The 14,487-nt window shown below is 38.0% G+C and overlaps 1 protein-coding gene across 1 annotated transcript; it reads right to left on the bottom strand.

Annotated features, from left to right (window-relative positions):
• Nucleotides 1-7,046: 7,046 nt before the first annotated feature.
• On the bottom strand, nucleotides 7,047-10,032 carry LOC112200961 (protein terminal ear1 homolog). The gene is made up of 5 exons (XM_024341972.2): nucleotides 9,049-10,032; nucleotides 8,294-8,933; nucleotides 8,060-8,185; nucleotides 7,802-7,943; nucleotides 7,047-7,668 (listed from the first exon to the last, which is right to left on the bottom strand). The coding sequence occupies exons 1-5, from the start codon at nucleotides 9,713-9,715 to the stop codon at nucleotides 7,360-7,362; spliced, it is 1,884 nt and encodes a 627-aa protein (XP_024197740.1). The 5' UTR covers nucleotides 9,716-10,032; the 3' UTR covers nucleotides 7,047-7,359.
• Nucleotides 10,033-14,487: the final 4,455 nt, after the last annotated feature.

Here is a 14,487-nt window from a genome sequence, read left to right as displayed (position 1 = left end):
TTGTATTTAATATTTTCCATACATATCTAATTTCATATAATATTTTACCACTTCAAAACATATAGTATTCACTTTGATAAATGCATGAGATGACTACAAAAAAGTCCACAAACGATAATTATACATATATCATATATAAACATATTATCGAATTTCATGATTAACTTGTATTCTTAATCAAGTTGGAAATTTTATGATATGTTAACATATGACATACATCTTTTAAAAAAAAAAAAAAAACATATGACATACATAATTACCACTTTTAAGACTTAGTAACACAAATGAGAACATACTACACTTACTATTTTTAAGAATTAATTACTCAAATGAGAACCTATTTTACTATAACGAGAATCTTATTTAATGAGGACTTTCTTTTAGTTACTACATGAATCCTTAAAATAATAAATATTAGGGCTAAATACTGGTTACTATCCTGTGGTTTAGGTCCAAAATCAATTCAGTCCCTGGACTTCTAATTTCATCAAAAACACCCCTGTACTTTCAATTTTGATCTAATAGGTCCAATTCGTTAATATTTTGATATGGGTTCAACTTATAGTTGGATTATTTAATGAAAAACTTTTTATTTGATAGATTTCTAATAGTGAGACTCACTCCTAAATTGATAATGCATGCCACCTCAACACCACATCATAAAACATATGCCATATATGAGTCACGCCAATAAGTTAAATGACTCAATTATCGGAAGACTAACAGATTGGTCCTATTAGATCAAAATTGAAACTGCATGGGTGTTTTTGATAAAATTAGAAGTTCAGAGACTGAATTTATTTTGGATCTAAACTACAGGGTAGTAACCAGTATTTAACCCTAAATATTACATCAAATATGACATGTATAAGAAATGTTAATGAACCGTACCCTTACCCAATCAAGTTGAATTTCTCACCTGAAGTTAGAGACGTTAGAAATCTTTAGAACTGATGAGAAGATTACAATATGTGTTCTTTCTGAGTAAGGAGGAGCAAAAAACAACAGCTCAATTCGATGGAATATGATTTAGCTTGCTTTCATATTCCTCATCAGCATATATTGCAAACAATACATCACGTAAATAGAGTCATTAGTACATAGCAAGCTAACCCAGTGACAAAGAACATGAAGAACAACCTCAAAATCAAAGAATAAATATCACAACATCGCATTCAATCCAAAACAAAGCAACTGTATTCCTCAAGTTAACCATATTGCATAAATAAAACCGCTTTCAATTGAGAAGAAGCAGCAACAGAATTCGAAAACCAGAAATTGAACAAACATAGAATCAGTTACTTTACCAATTCATGATGCAAGCAATAGAAACCCTAAACAGATTGTGACCCAAACCTCCCCCGATCAAGTACTGGACCCTGAATTAAATACGCATAAGAAAATCCAGAAAAGACTTTGATTGACACAGCCAAGCAAAATCCCAATGTACAAAGAATACCAGAAATTAGAACACCATCGTGTCGATGTTCAAACCTCCAATGGCAAACTCCACCCTAGAGATAGACCTCTATCTCCCTTCTTTATCTCGGCTCCTCTTAGCCTCTCTTTGTTGGGGAAAACAACAAAGATGCATAACGAAAGAGAAGAGAACAGAGCTTCCTCTATCACTCTATGAAAACGAAACTAGAATTAGAGAATTGTTGTTGTTATTTTTTTTTCCCTAGCGAAACGTTAATTTTATGCTTATGGGCTTCAATTTTCATATGAAACTATAAACATATGGGTTCAGAAAATTTGATTGCACAAATGAAGAAAAGTAAACATTAGAACTAGTATAAAGTTAGGAGAATGAAATTCACACTTGATGAGCACATTTTACATCATGTTAATATCCCTTATTTAATTTTGTTAGTAACTTACTTTTATTACTTTAAGTTATTTAGTTCATTATTGTGTTTTTATAAGTGTTTGTCTTCAATGAATAAAATGTTAAAGATACGGAAGCAATTTATCTATTTTCATATAATAAATTGAGTCCTTGTTTTAACAGTAGTCATTTTTCTTTTAATTAGATGAATAAGTGCAACATATTTTCTTATTGTTCCAATAGCATATGTAGCCTACATGCACATTTTAAATTGATGCAATATTTTCCCATTACATTGATTGTGTTGTGTTGTTGAATTCACTTTGGACATCAATCGTTGAATTCACTTTATGCTTGTTTGATTCATAGGTGCATGCAATTGATACAAATGGATGAAAAGTACATGAAAAATTGCATGAGATCGACAAGGTGCATAAAATTAGGAACCAACTTTTCAATCTTTGAAAGATTTTGTACATGGCTTGTTTCTCCAGCACATGGAAAATGAAAGGAGTAAGATATAGTCAATTTAGAATTGATCAAGAGAAAGGCTATGTGTGGAAGCATTTATGATTGAAGACATGCATTTGCCATCAAGCTTGAGAATTTGGATGGAAGGCAAGTCATGTTCACATAGAGAGAATAATTAGACACATTGTTGATCTTTATTCTTCCCTTTCTTTAGCTACTCTTTGTATGATGTATTGTATTGTTTTAAGCATGTTTTCAATTTGTATTATATATTGCTAATTTCCATAACTAAGGTTGAGGAGGAAACCACATTATGAAATAAGTTTCATTTAATTATCTATCTATTTCCATAGTTAAGTTTTTCATGCCTCTTACTCTTGCTTTAAAATGCATTAAAAAATCTTTGTTCTTTTCACCTCTAATATCATGCATTTTTGGTAGTTTGGAAGTCACTTTTATTAATCCATGTTTGACTTTGTAAAATATTAAATACGAACTCCTTTAATCTTTTGTCATTCAAATGAGTATGTTTCACATCTGATACTTAGCACACATTTTGACTAGATTAGCGTTAAATAAATTTGGATTCTAATAGTTTTTCTTATTTTCATACATTCTTTGTGGGTTTGACGTCGCTCTTGCACTTCTGTGCTGCAACTGATTCTTGCGCTTGCGAGTAATATTTTAAAACACATCAACACTTCCTTATTTTTTATTTTTTTTTAAAATCAAATAAGGAATTAGACGATATCAATTCCTCAAAAGTAAACGTTGTAGGGCACGAAGTCCACCCTTGATTGCGAATGAGGGAGGTTTACCACTCCCTGAAAACTCATCACCTTTCTCCCTATTTTTTATTTTATTAATAAACAAAAGTAAAGAGTACAATCTAAGAAAAAAGGGGGACAAAAACCTTACCCGAGTACAAAAAGGAAAAGAAGACGGAAGTTAGAAACATTAACTTCGACGTCCTTACGAGAAATAGAGCTTCAAGCAAGTCTTATCGAATGCTAGAATCTACAACTATGGACACCCAAAAGGATCAACCATAACTCCATCGACCATGGCCATCAATAATCAATGAGGTATATAATTAACCTTTGCTGCATGATTGAAATTTTTAATCACAAATGATAACTCCTTGCTTTAATGAATCAGCAGTACCACTAATAGCAAATATAATCCAAAACCATTTCAACACAAAGCCACTGCGATCATGGAGAATATACTACACCAACCATCTTGCAACAATCAACCATGCCGAACCTGTAAATTTTGAATGAAGGCCACAAAAGCACACGGAGGGAAAGAATCCCACCAATGTAACCCCCCATAGTCTGCCTCCAAATTTGCTTTGCAATCAGCCACATGATTTTGTTTCACTTTAAATATGAGAAAAGCGAACTTGCATTGAGGACAAAATTCACACTCTTAAATGTGCAATCAACACTCATCATTTTGTTTTTATTAAAATTCTTATATAAAAACAAAACTTAAGATATTAAAGACAAAGTTTAAGTTACTTAAAAAATATAAGAGTGTAGATTGTAAAATAGAATTGTGAATTTTATTCCCTTAAAGTTATAAAAATCTTGTACTGTTGTTTTACTTAACGTAGGCTTCTCTACTATTGCTTGAGACTTGTTTTCAAAACACTTGTGAACGGCATGTGCATTCACACTTGTGCAAGTCTTCTAATGTTTTGAGTGACATACTCTGAAGTACGATGATATGCGTAGTCCTGATTACGTGGCGAGCACAAGGAACTCCAATTGACTCCTAAGTGACTCATTTTTCGTTGCACGACTTTGGACTCGATTATTGGAGTTGTAAAACCTTTGTGGATGTAAACAATCATGAGTGGCATCATCCCCACAATGGGTGAAGACGTCACGATGTGCATGAATTAGATTTGAATGCTCATAGAACAGGGGTTAGTTCATGCTCTCGATGAGTTTGTATAAGTTTGCATCGACTGTAACTATTATTTCTACAGTATTTTACGGGTATTACGTCCTGAAACTTCTAATCACATCATATGGTCGATCAATGCTTTAGATAGTTGAGATTCATATTATCTTCAAAACCTATGTGCTTTTATTGTTAGGACTTAGGGCTTCATACCTTCATCCCTTTACTTAGAAAAATCCACAGCAAATGAAGACCATCATATGTCAAAATTAGCCTAGTGCGTGCATGGTGAAGAAAGCGCATTTCTAATCGCATAATAATGTGGAATTGAACATCTGTGTTTTAACCGGTAAAGTCGATGTATGTAGAAACGCGGCGGTGATGAGCAACCTATACGAGGCAATTGATTCCGGCATACCAGAAATGGCCTGGATGTGGATTCTGGTCGTCGGGGAAGTGCAGGACATCGGTGGACCACGTGTCAAATCCCCAGAGCATCAGATAAAAGAGCATAAAGAGAAGGGAGAGTCTGACAAAGAAGAGGGACTACAGAGAGGGAAGGATGGAAGAGCAGCCCCACAAGTATAAGACATGGGCATTTAATGGGCGCCATGGCCTGCAAATCGCAGAGACCCGTCAACCATCTTAAAGCTTAGTGGAGGAGGAGAGAGACGGTCATGGTCCGACGGTCCAAGGGCTGCCCTCTCTTAAAAATAAGATATAGACATGGACATGATGAACAGAAGCATATTAGGGCTCTCTCTCTCTCTCTCTCTGTGCAGCACTGAGCCCTATAGTACTGTACTGCTAACCCTGGCCAAGAGGTACGGATCAAGGTCAAAGTCTCTACACAGCCACATGTATCGACACGTCGGCTTACTTCCCACGTGGCATTGGATTCTTATACCTCTGAAAGTTCACGTGGCTCTCTATATAATCCCTAGCTAGGTTACGCAGAGACGGATTAAAATCATTGCTTTCGCCTTTCGGGTTAGCTAGTCTTGTGATTCTTGTAATACTCGATGGCGTTGCATTCTCAGATTGCCCGAGTATTATTCAAGTCGGTTGCAGGGCTAGTTAACCTAGTTTACATCTCCTCTGCTCCTCAACTACTTGTGAGGATACTCGAGGAGATGCCAATATTTATTTCTAGGGATTCGAATCTTATTTTTTAAGTTTACAGGAAGAAGCTCGAGTAAAATACATTTTATAATACGACCAAGTTAATAGGACTTTGTAAGAATAATCGCTGAAAGGAAAGATGAATAATGGTGGACGGCCGCATAGAAAATGCACCCGCACCTTTTCTATAACTATTTGATGATGTCTGATTTTATGGATATACAATACAAGCAAAACTTAATTTTATGAACTTGTTTTTAAAATAAAATTTATTCACCATATATCAACGCACTGATATATTAAGAAGATTTTGAGCCTACTATATTTTCATATCAAACTAATTTTTCTTTGTATATATCAAACCAAATTTACTTGACTTATTGATGCATTAATTTGTAGTAAAATTTCACCTCAAAACATTTATGAAAGAGAAAACATGTTCACAAGTCACAATTGAAATACTCTTAGCTAGTCTTATACCACCTAATAACCATAATTATTTTAGGCAGGACACATAATTTTTTTTAGAATTTGTTGTTCGTAGTTACCTCGTATTATTTAGTAATATGTTGTAAAGATGTCAAAAAAAATTGAACTGTAACCTCTACTATATCAATAATTTTGTTTTAGGTTAATTTTTTGGCAGGTAACTGAATATGCATGATACATACAATATAGTATTTGGTACAGCTTGCTGGTAAAAATAGCAACGTCTACATGCTAATAGCATGCATGTACACGTACTACATGTTTGACCCAATGATCAAACAAGAACAAATTCACAGTTCAGGGTCTGAAACGCCAAACTAACCAAAAAGATGAGACAAAAGAAACTTGATCGAGAGAAAGCACATAAAGAGACAGCAAAACAACCAAATCCACCTCTGCAATTTCTTCATGCATCGATCACCCCAGTATCCAAACAAAATAGTACCTTCCACATTTCATAACTTCGTTGTGACCACATCATAAACTCAGGAAGCCGAACGACCACACTAATGGAGAAATATTACACACACTATCCCAAAACTCACGGGTAATAAATGGCATGGTTTTTACATAATTATACATTTATACGTACCCATCACATAGACCCATCTTGGAATGACGAACATTTACTCAAGTACTAGCCGATAGTTACTAATTAAGAACCCTTTAGCTTCCCCAATCCATGCATCTCTATAGTTTGAGAATTGAAATGGTAGCAAATTAGTTGGGAGAAAAACCACAATAAACAATCCATTACGCGTATTTCATAGAAATATATAGGCATGTATAACACTAACAGAAACATTACACACATCTAACTCGGACAAAGAGTATGTACATGGCAAAAAGGAATAGCATTCCATGCTGCAATTTCCATAAATATATGTACCTGACTTGGCAATGACAACGCCATAGGGTAACAGCAAAGAGACGGGCAAAATTAAACGAAAATGCCAGCTACAAAAGTAACTCGCCAGCTCCGTTCACGGTGCATTTCATAAACCGTCGGTCCATTGAGGTCTTTTAGTTCCAATGGTTAAAAAAGAATTCAAGGTCTTCGCATATTTGGGCATTTCAAATTTCAAATGTGTATTAATTAATTAATCTTAATCTAGCAGATAAAAAGGTGCAGCAGAATTAAAATTTTAGATGCATCAAACAGAAAAGAAATTACAGTACTCTGCACTACTATACTAGCATCTAAACCAAAGTAGAAACACTGCAACTTACATTTTTGCCAAAAATACAAGACAGAAATATTTAAAAAAAAAAAAAAAAAAGACACGAAATTTGAAATGATGGTGGGCAGACCTGAGCGAGTGACAGAAATTAGGGCTTTTGCTTAGGGCTAGGCTATGCAGAGAAAAGGAGGTGATGGGCTATCAGCTTAGGCGCGGGCGCTTTCTCATTGGTAAGAGTTTAGGTGCTACAAGCTTTAAGCTATCAACCTATATCTAAATGAGGTAAGCTAGCAGATCACATCAACTTATCAGAGATTTGACGTGTTCCGTAGCTCTACTTTCTAAGCTAACAGGGAGCTAGCTGTCTTGGTCGTCGTCGTCCTGGTCGTCATTAATACCCAGAACGCCGCCGTTACGGCTACTACAGTGGTCAGAGTCATCCATGTCATCATGGTTATGTTGATGTGATGGAGGCAGGAGGAGAGTAATGGGGTGATTAACGGCGGCGGAGGAGTTGCTGCCGGACTTGTGTTGGATGCCGAAGATGGGGAGTGGATCCGACAGAAGCTTGCCATCCCGGGGCGGCGTAAACACAACCGGCAAGTAGTGATCCATTTCGCTCGGGAACTTGGAGTTCTTGAAGTGCTCCTTCAACGCTTCCAATCCCTGAATAAAAAAATTAAAAATAAATAAATAACTCAATGAAATTCCGAATATATTTCTTCCCACCCTTCAAAAACAAAAATTATTACTTGAGAAAATAAATAGAAAACGAGTTAAGAAGAAACTTAATGCGTGCCTGAACTCTTGCGTAGGTGACTTCACAGATCTTTCTGGAGTTGAAGACCTCCCAATTTTGGTGATGAAAGGCTTTGTAAAGCCTCCATGTTGCCTCTGGGCTTGTCATGTTAACAAACCCATAACCTACATTGCATTTGTTACTGTTTCCACAATAACAAACAATCATGAAGGAATTTATATCAATGCTTTACAAGTATGCAAACATAATTTCATGTATACATTTAAAGAAAGAAAATTAATGGAGAAAGAATATTACTTGAAATCAATGGGGAGATAAACGAAATCGTAGGAGGACAAAGGCTGGCCTTCATCGCCGTCGCGAAGAATCTGTTCGTTGCAGTGAATGCAGTGGTTGTCCAGCATACTCAATAGCAGCTTCTGACTGTAAATAATGCCATAGCCCCAAAGCAGACACAAGCTCATGAAATTCAAAAATGAAAAACTCACAAGTACATACATGTAAAAGTTAGTAGAGGACGAGCAAACCCACCTGTATTTGTTCGGTATGTTCTTGATCATCAGAGTGGTTCTTGAATCGCTTGTGGATTCAACCATGACGTCTTCTTTGATTAGAAAGCGAGTATCATACTTCTTGGGCTGCTTTCCTCTCTTTCCCCTACTACTCCTCGGTGGCGGTGGCGGCGGTTGCTGCAGCTGCCTTGGACTCGTTACCATTGCCTGGCTGCTTTGCTTCTTCGACGAAGCCCTTCTTGAATGCCCCGCTGACTCCCTCTCTTCAATTCCACCGCCCAAATTCAACTCCGCCACTAGAGACTCCACACCAACATTTCCACTTCCCGAATTAGTCCTAGTAGAACACTGGCCTTGTGAACCATACATTAGCGGCGAGACGGCATCGAAACGAGAGTGGCCGGAGAACGGTTCGGGCAGATACAACTCAGGCGAAGCAACGTTGGCAGAGACGACAGTTGGGACGGCAGTGGTGGTGAGAGAATTCAGCTTCTTCCAGCTGTTGCCTCCGGGGCGACTGAACTCGATCACAATCTGTTTGCCATGGATCTCCTTGCCGTTCATCTCCTTGAGAGCTCTAGCAGCGTGTCTGACGTCGAAAAACTCCACGAATTTCTGGTGCTTCTTGGAGGGTGTCTCCCTCAATTCCTTCACAGCACCTGTGGGAACCAAACAAATTAACAAATTCAAGACACACACGGTCAAATCCATGTGACTATTGGGCCACGAGAAAGTATCAAGATTTAAGACTAGGAATGAATGAACTCATCATACCAAAAGCTTGGAACGTCTGCCTGACGCTGGAGGTGGTCACCGCCGAGTCGAGATTGAAAATCACGATGGTGCCTTGGTTGTGGCCCTCGGGGATTGCGGTGTGAACCGGAATCACGAAGTGGGCCCACGTGTCGGGGCTGACAATCACGGCGGAGGAGCTCCGGTGGTACGGACCGGAATTACGAGGAGGGCGGGTGGGTGGTTGGTGTTGCATGTGCTGCTCCCGAATCTCCGCCAAGGCCTTCTCTGCATGCCTGAGATCGTAGAAATGGACGGTCACGATCCCGTCGCAGGACCTCTCCATCTGGACCCACCTCACCTGCCCGAACGCCTCCAACTCCCGCCGAATCGTCACCTCGCTGACGTCACACGGCACCGGCCTCAGCAGCACCGCCCGAGTCGGCCCCGCGGCCGGAGGCGGGATCGGGGCCTGCACCGTCACCGCGCTAACGTACGCCGCGGGTGACGGCACGTAGGGCACCGCCACCACTTCGTTCATGGGCGGTGGTGGTGGCGGTGGCGGTGGGTAGGGATAGTAAACTTGGTGTGGCAAAGGCGGTGGTGGTGGTGGGCTGAATAGGGGTATCGGGTTCGGGTTTCTGGGCCTGAACTCCTCGGCTCCCGGGTCCAGGCCACCCGGAAACCGGACGAAACCGGTTTCAGCCATCTGGGGTTGGGGTTTTGGCTGGAAAACCAGTTGAGGGGAGTAGAAATATGGTGAACAAGTGATAAGTGGTTTTCCGCTGTAGTAATAAAACCACTGGGAATCAGTTGGGTCTTCCAGCGCTGGTCAAATTTGCCCGGTTATCTTCCCGAGTAAACAGTACACCTCTCCAGCTCTCTCTCTCTCTCTGAAAATTGGTCTGAGTTCTCAAGTTTTGAGCTACAGTAGACAAAGCACAAACCTATTTTTCGTTTTCGCCACTACTGAAAGTTTTTTTCCTAAAAATGCATCTTTGCCCTTCCCGACCTTGTCCGCAAATTACCGTATTAGCCCGGTGGATTGGGGAGTGGTTTTTTTTCGTGTTGTCAAAGAGCTGAAGATGGGGGAGATATCTTAAGAAGATAAAAGATTTACATTTTGGGGGTGATTGGGTAATTTTGCTCTTGGAATGAGCGGAGGCCGTACACGTGGAATGGGTAGTGTGCGATCATGGGCAGTCGAAGGGTACAAGTCATGCACAAAAGGGGTTTTTACCAAAACCGGACGGGTAATAATTGCTCTGCTACAATATGGTGTACCTTTTTTGACATTGCTATTTATATTGACTGATGACCACTTAAGAATTTTTTTTTTTTACTGTGTTTTTCAAATTACCTGGTGCTTTGCCCTTTGTCTTGGTCATTTACCCAAAAAAGGACTCTATGTACTTGCTCTTCCATAAATATATTCATTGCCAAATCAAATCTTTTACTAGTCTTGGTTTGATTTCAATCTTTCTAGCATCGATTTCTAGTCTTGATGCAGTTGCTGTTTCATAATTACAAGGTGGGCGTTGCATGAGTATTGCGCGTTTTGGAAGCGTTATCTCCGCTTGAGTGGTAGACTTTGTATGTTTCATATGTTACATTGACTTGTGCGAGTAGATGTATTTTGGTGAGATGGAAAGGAATTTGAAAGGCCCTGTGCAGATCTCAGCACAAAGTTGAGAAAGCTTTGACCTAGTATGGTCCAATTTAGGTCACATTTGTTGGTTCATGTGCACATTATGAAGTTTTACAGATTAAGGTTATTAATATAAAAGTTGTTTGAGCGTTTTAAATGAATAAGTCAATGTCAATATCCTAACTTAAATTATACACTTTAATTGTAGTTGACGTTAACTCGTGCACATTATGTATCGGTTATCAGTAATGTAGCCTCAACTTTTCAAAATCGCATGCATTAGGGTCCCTAGTTATATTCCATACATGTAGAAGAATGGTGGTGGGGGATGGTGGCCGGAGTATGCATGCTGGAATGATGATGGGGTACGGACAGTCAGAGCAAGGGAGGCCACATCAACTTTCACGATGAATATATACGTTGTGATTAGGATCACTATCTGGAAAAGGTCTTGTACGTAAACTACACCCATTTAGTCATATGGTCATTATACTTTATATGCAGATTTAAGGGGATTCGTGTTTTTTATTTTATTTTCTGGTTCTTTTACTAAAATAATTTCATTTCTAAGTCAAGAACACATAGCTAGAGGGAATAATAAATTTATCGTTTAAATAAATGCATGTAAACATTGCAATATGGGGAAAATTACTTGCTTCCTCCAAGAATGTCGTCTTTGTTGGCATTCCCAGAATTTTAATTACTTGGTTCATCTTTGTAGATATGCTTAATCATAAATAGTTAATTATAGTTGAAACCTGCCAGTGAAGGTGGTTGCAATAATCAATTAGAGCAGCTTAACAGCTGGTTGTTTGACAGTTGAAGTTCTATTTATAACATTAGAAGTGTATTTTACTGAATGATTCATAATTCATTCATGGTTATCACGAAATGACGAAATTCATTGTTATTGAGCACGTCGAAAATTTCAGATGTATGTTTTTTTTTTTTAAAAAGAAAAAGAAATGTTCTTAAACATGATAAATTATGTTGTAAGAGGATGAGAACTTGATATATATGGTACGTAAGTTAGAATTTTTACTCGTAAATTTAGTTACATTTCATGACATAGAGATACGTTGATGTTCCCTTGGTCAGTAGCTGACCAGAAATTATTTGCTCAACTACCGTCCGATTTCAATCGGACGGTTGACAGATATCTAAATTTTTAAGAGATAAGATCTGTCAACCGTCCTATTTCAATCGAACGGTAGTTGAGCAAATAATCCCTGATCAGTAGCTGACCAGGAGAACGGGACTCCATAGAGATATGGCCGTTGGCCGGTGTGCATCATTCAATTGCAATAGTGAAAAAAAATTAATGAATTCATGGCAAAATTTGATGACTAAAATAAGAATCGAGTTCATCAACTTATAAACCTTTTATCTATCCACGTACCGACGTTTAAGAGAGATATTCAAATATGAGATCTTATGCAAATTATTAAAATTAATACAATAACATGCAAATGCACTCAACAACTAAACTTAGTATCTCACATACAAATTAGTAATATGTGTTGGAGCTCGAGGTTGAATTTAGACATTTTAGTCATGTTTAATATTTAGTCATGATTTAGAATACGGATAAATTCAACATCATTCAACTAGTTATCGAGAGTTTTAGTGTAAAACAAACATTCTTCCTCCCTAATTAGAACGCAAACTACATTTCTAATTGGACTAACCTAGCTAATGGACATAGATTTTCTACTGCATAAATCCATGCCGGAATCCTGCGATATCTTTCAGCATGTCACTTATGGTTTACATCTTGAAAATCGTTCAGACTCAAATCCAAGTACCTTCGAGCAGGCAATTTCATAATAGAGATTTCATATTTTTAATTTTATAGTACGATCGAGTCTCAGAAGAGTAGCAGCACACGTGCGCCGGAGTTTCCAGTCGGGGGAGTCCAACATGAGACTAAGAGACTTCCAAATTCCAATGCCGTCTGATACCATAGTTTAGTCGCGTCTTCGATACTTTGCATGCTGCTGTCTCCCTTTATGTAATTCTTTTCTTTTCATTCATACATAAATAATTTAACACATGCATCAAAGCCCTAAATAAGTAAGGTACTTGTTTATGGGGCACATTCAAACATTTCGATACGGTCTCTCATTTATTTAACTATTACCATGCCCTCAATCTATGAGCTTGGTAAAGTCACAGCATGATTGTACTACTATATTACTGTCATGCACGATTGACCAGTTTTGGTATGGAGGAGTTGCTTCTTCACATTTTTCTTGGTTTAATTTCTTTTTCTCTATTTCAAGTTACAATGTACTTGACGAGGACTTCTTAGCTAGGTCACTAAGGTATAATGTAATTCTCTACTAAACAGAAACTGCTGTATAGACCAAATTAAATACTACTGAGAGTCGGGAAATTGAGCAAGAATATATATCTAACGACTTGGAACTACAATTAAGTTAACAAGTAATGCTGCAGTGTTCCCCATTTGCTCTACACAATTCATGGGCCACCAATCTCTCTCTTGCATTATGAAGAAGGCATCCTTTTCACCCCCACAAAAAGTACGTGAAAGTGACCTTTCCTCTTTATCCCAAGCAAACCCTAGCCTATTTCAAGGAGGTTTATCATATTTCATACTGTTCAGGTATAAGCTTTCTAAACAGCCAAACACACACAGGGACATTCCCCATCTTTGTTTCCGGTTCAATTCCATTATCCATCACATACTATATAGTAAGTGTAGCCATACCTTTCTACATTTCCTCCTTATTCTTATGTCTTCAACAGAAAGGTGCTCCCACCTACATATGCCCCTAGCCATTGAATAGATAAAAAGGCCAGTGCAAGAAGCCCTAAAATTACATGTAAAAAGTTGTGAAGACTGTTTGCTTTGCCTGGAAAAGAAAAAAAGCCAAGATCTGGAGTATAAAGGCTGCAGATGGAGCAGCAGAGCATTCAACTTTGAGAAAAGAATAGTATAGAAAATCTTGATATTTAAGTAGATTCTATGTTAGATTATCACTGAGCTTCAAAAGCCTTAACAATAATTATGAGAGAAGATAGATTCAAATCCTAAGATGTCCTCGTGCAACAAAATCCTCACCTCACACGGGATGAAATCAGCTGTCTCCAATACACTATATTCATTCTGTCCCTATGCATTCATTGGTCCACAAAGAATGCATTGGGACAGAATGTGGATAGTGTAATTGGAGACAGCTGATTTCATCCCCACCTCACACATTAAAATATTATTTGAACATTTAATGTAAATAAATAGATAATGGATGAAGAAATCAAATCCTACATCTAAGACTTTGCATTCGCGACACCTCATGATCGATATTACTCTCAACTGTCAACAGAAAATAATGAAATCAGCTGTCTCAGATTTCTGTGTCTCAATTCTGTCCTCTCAATATGATTGATCCACAGAGATTAAAAAATAGAACAAAAGATAAAGAAAATATTTTTTTAATATTTATGGACCAATCATAATGAGGGAACAAAATTGAGATAGAATGATGGAGACAGCTGATTTCATCCCCAACAGAAAGCATGGCGTGATTCGTATGCTCAATTTGATTGGGGAAGGGTGAGCCATTTAGCTCTAGGGTGAGTGTGAGACAATGGATCCAGGAGACCATCAAATTCTGCTTCCCCTTAGTACCAGGAATGTTGCCTGCACTTGTTTTTTGTGGCTTTGGTTTGCCACCACAAACCCTCCGATGCTCCAACCACTATTATTAGTGATTATTTTAATCATGGCTAGTGTCAATAGAATCTTGGAGTGTGTGTGTGCCATGTCGTGTGCTGCAGTCACTGTGGCAAATCGTTTTGCAAGTGCCACA

The sequence above is a fragment of the Rosa chinensis genome, chromosome 4 (assembly GCF_002994745.2).
Source record: "Rosa chinensis cultivar Old Blush chromosome 4, RchiOBHm-V2, whole genome shotgun sequence".
NCBI classification, from domain to species: Eukaryota; Viridiplantae; Streptophyta; class Magnoliopsida; order Rosales; family Rosaceae; genus Rosa; species Rosa chinensis.
This window is presented reverse-complemented; position numbering and strand designations above follow the sequence as displayed.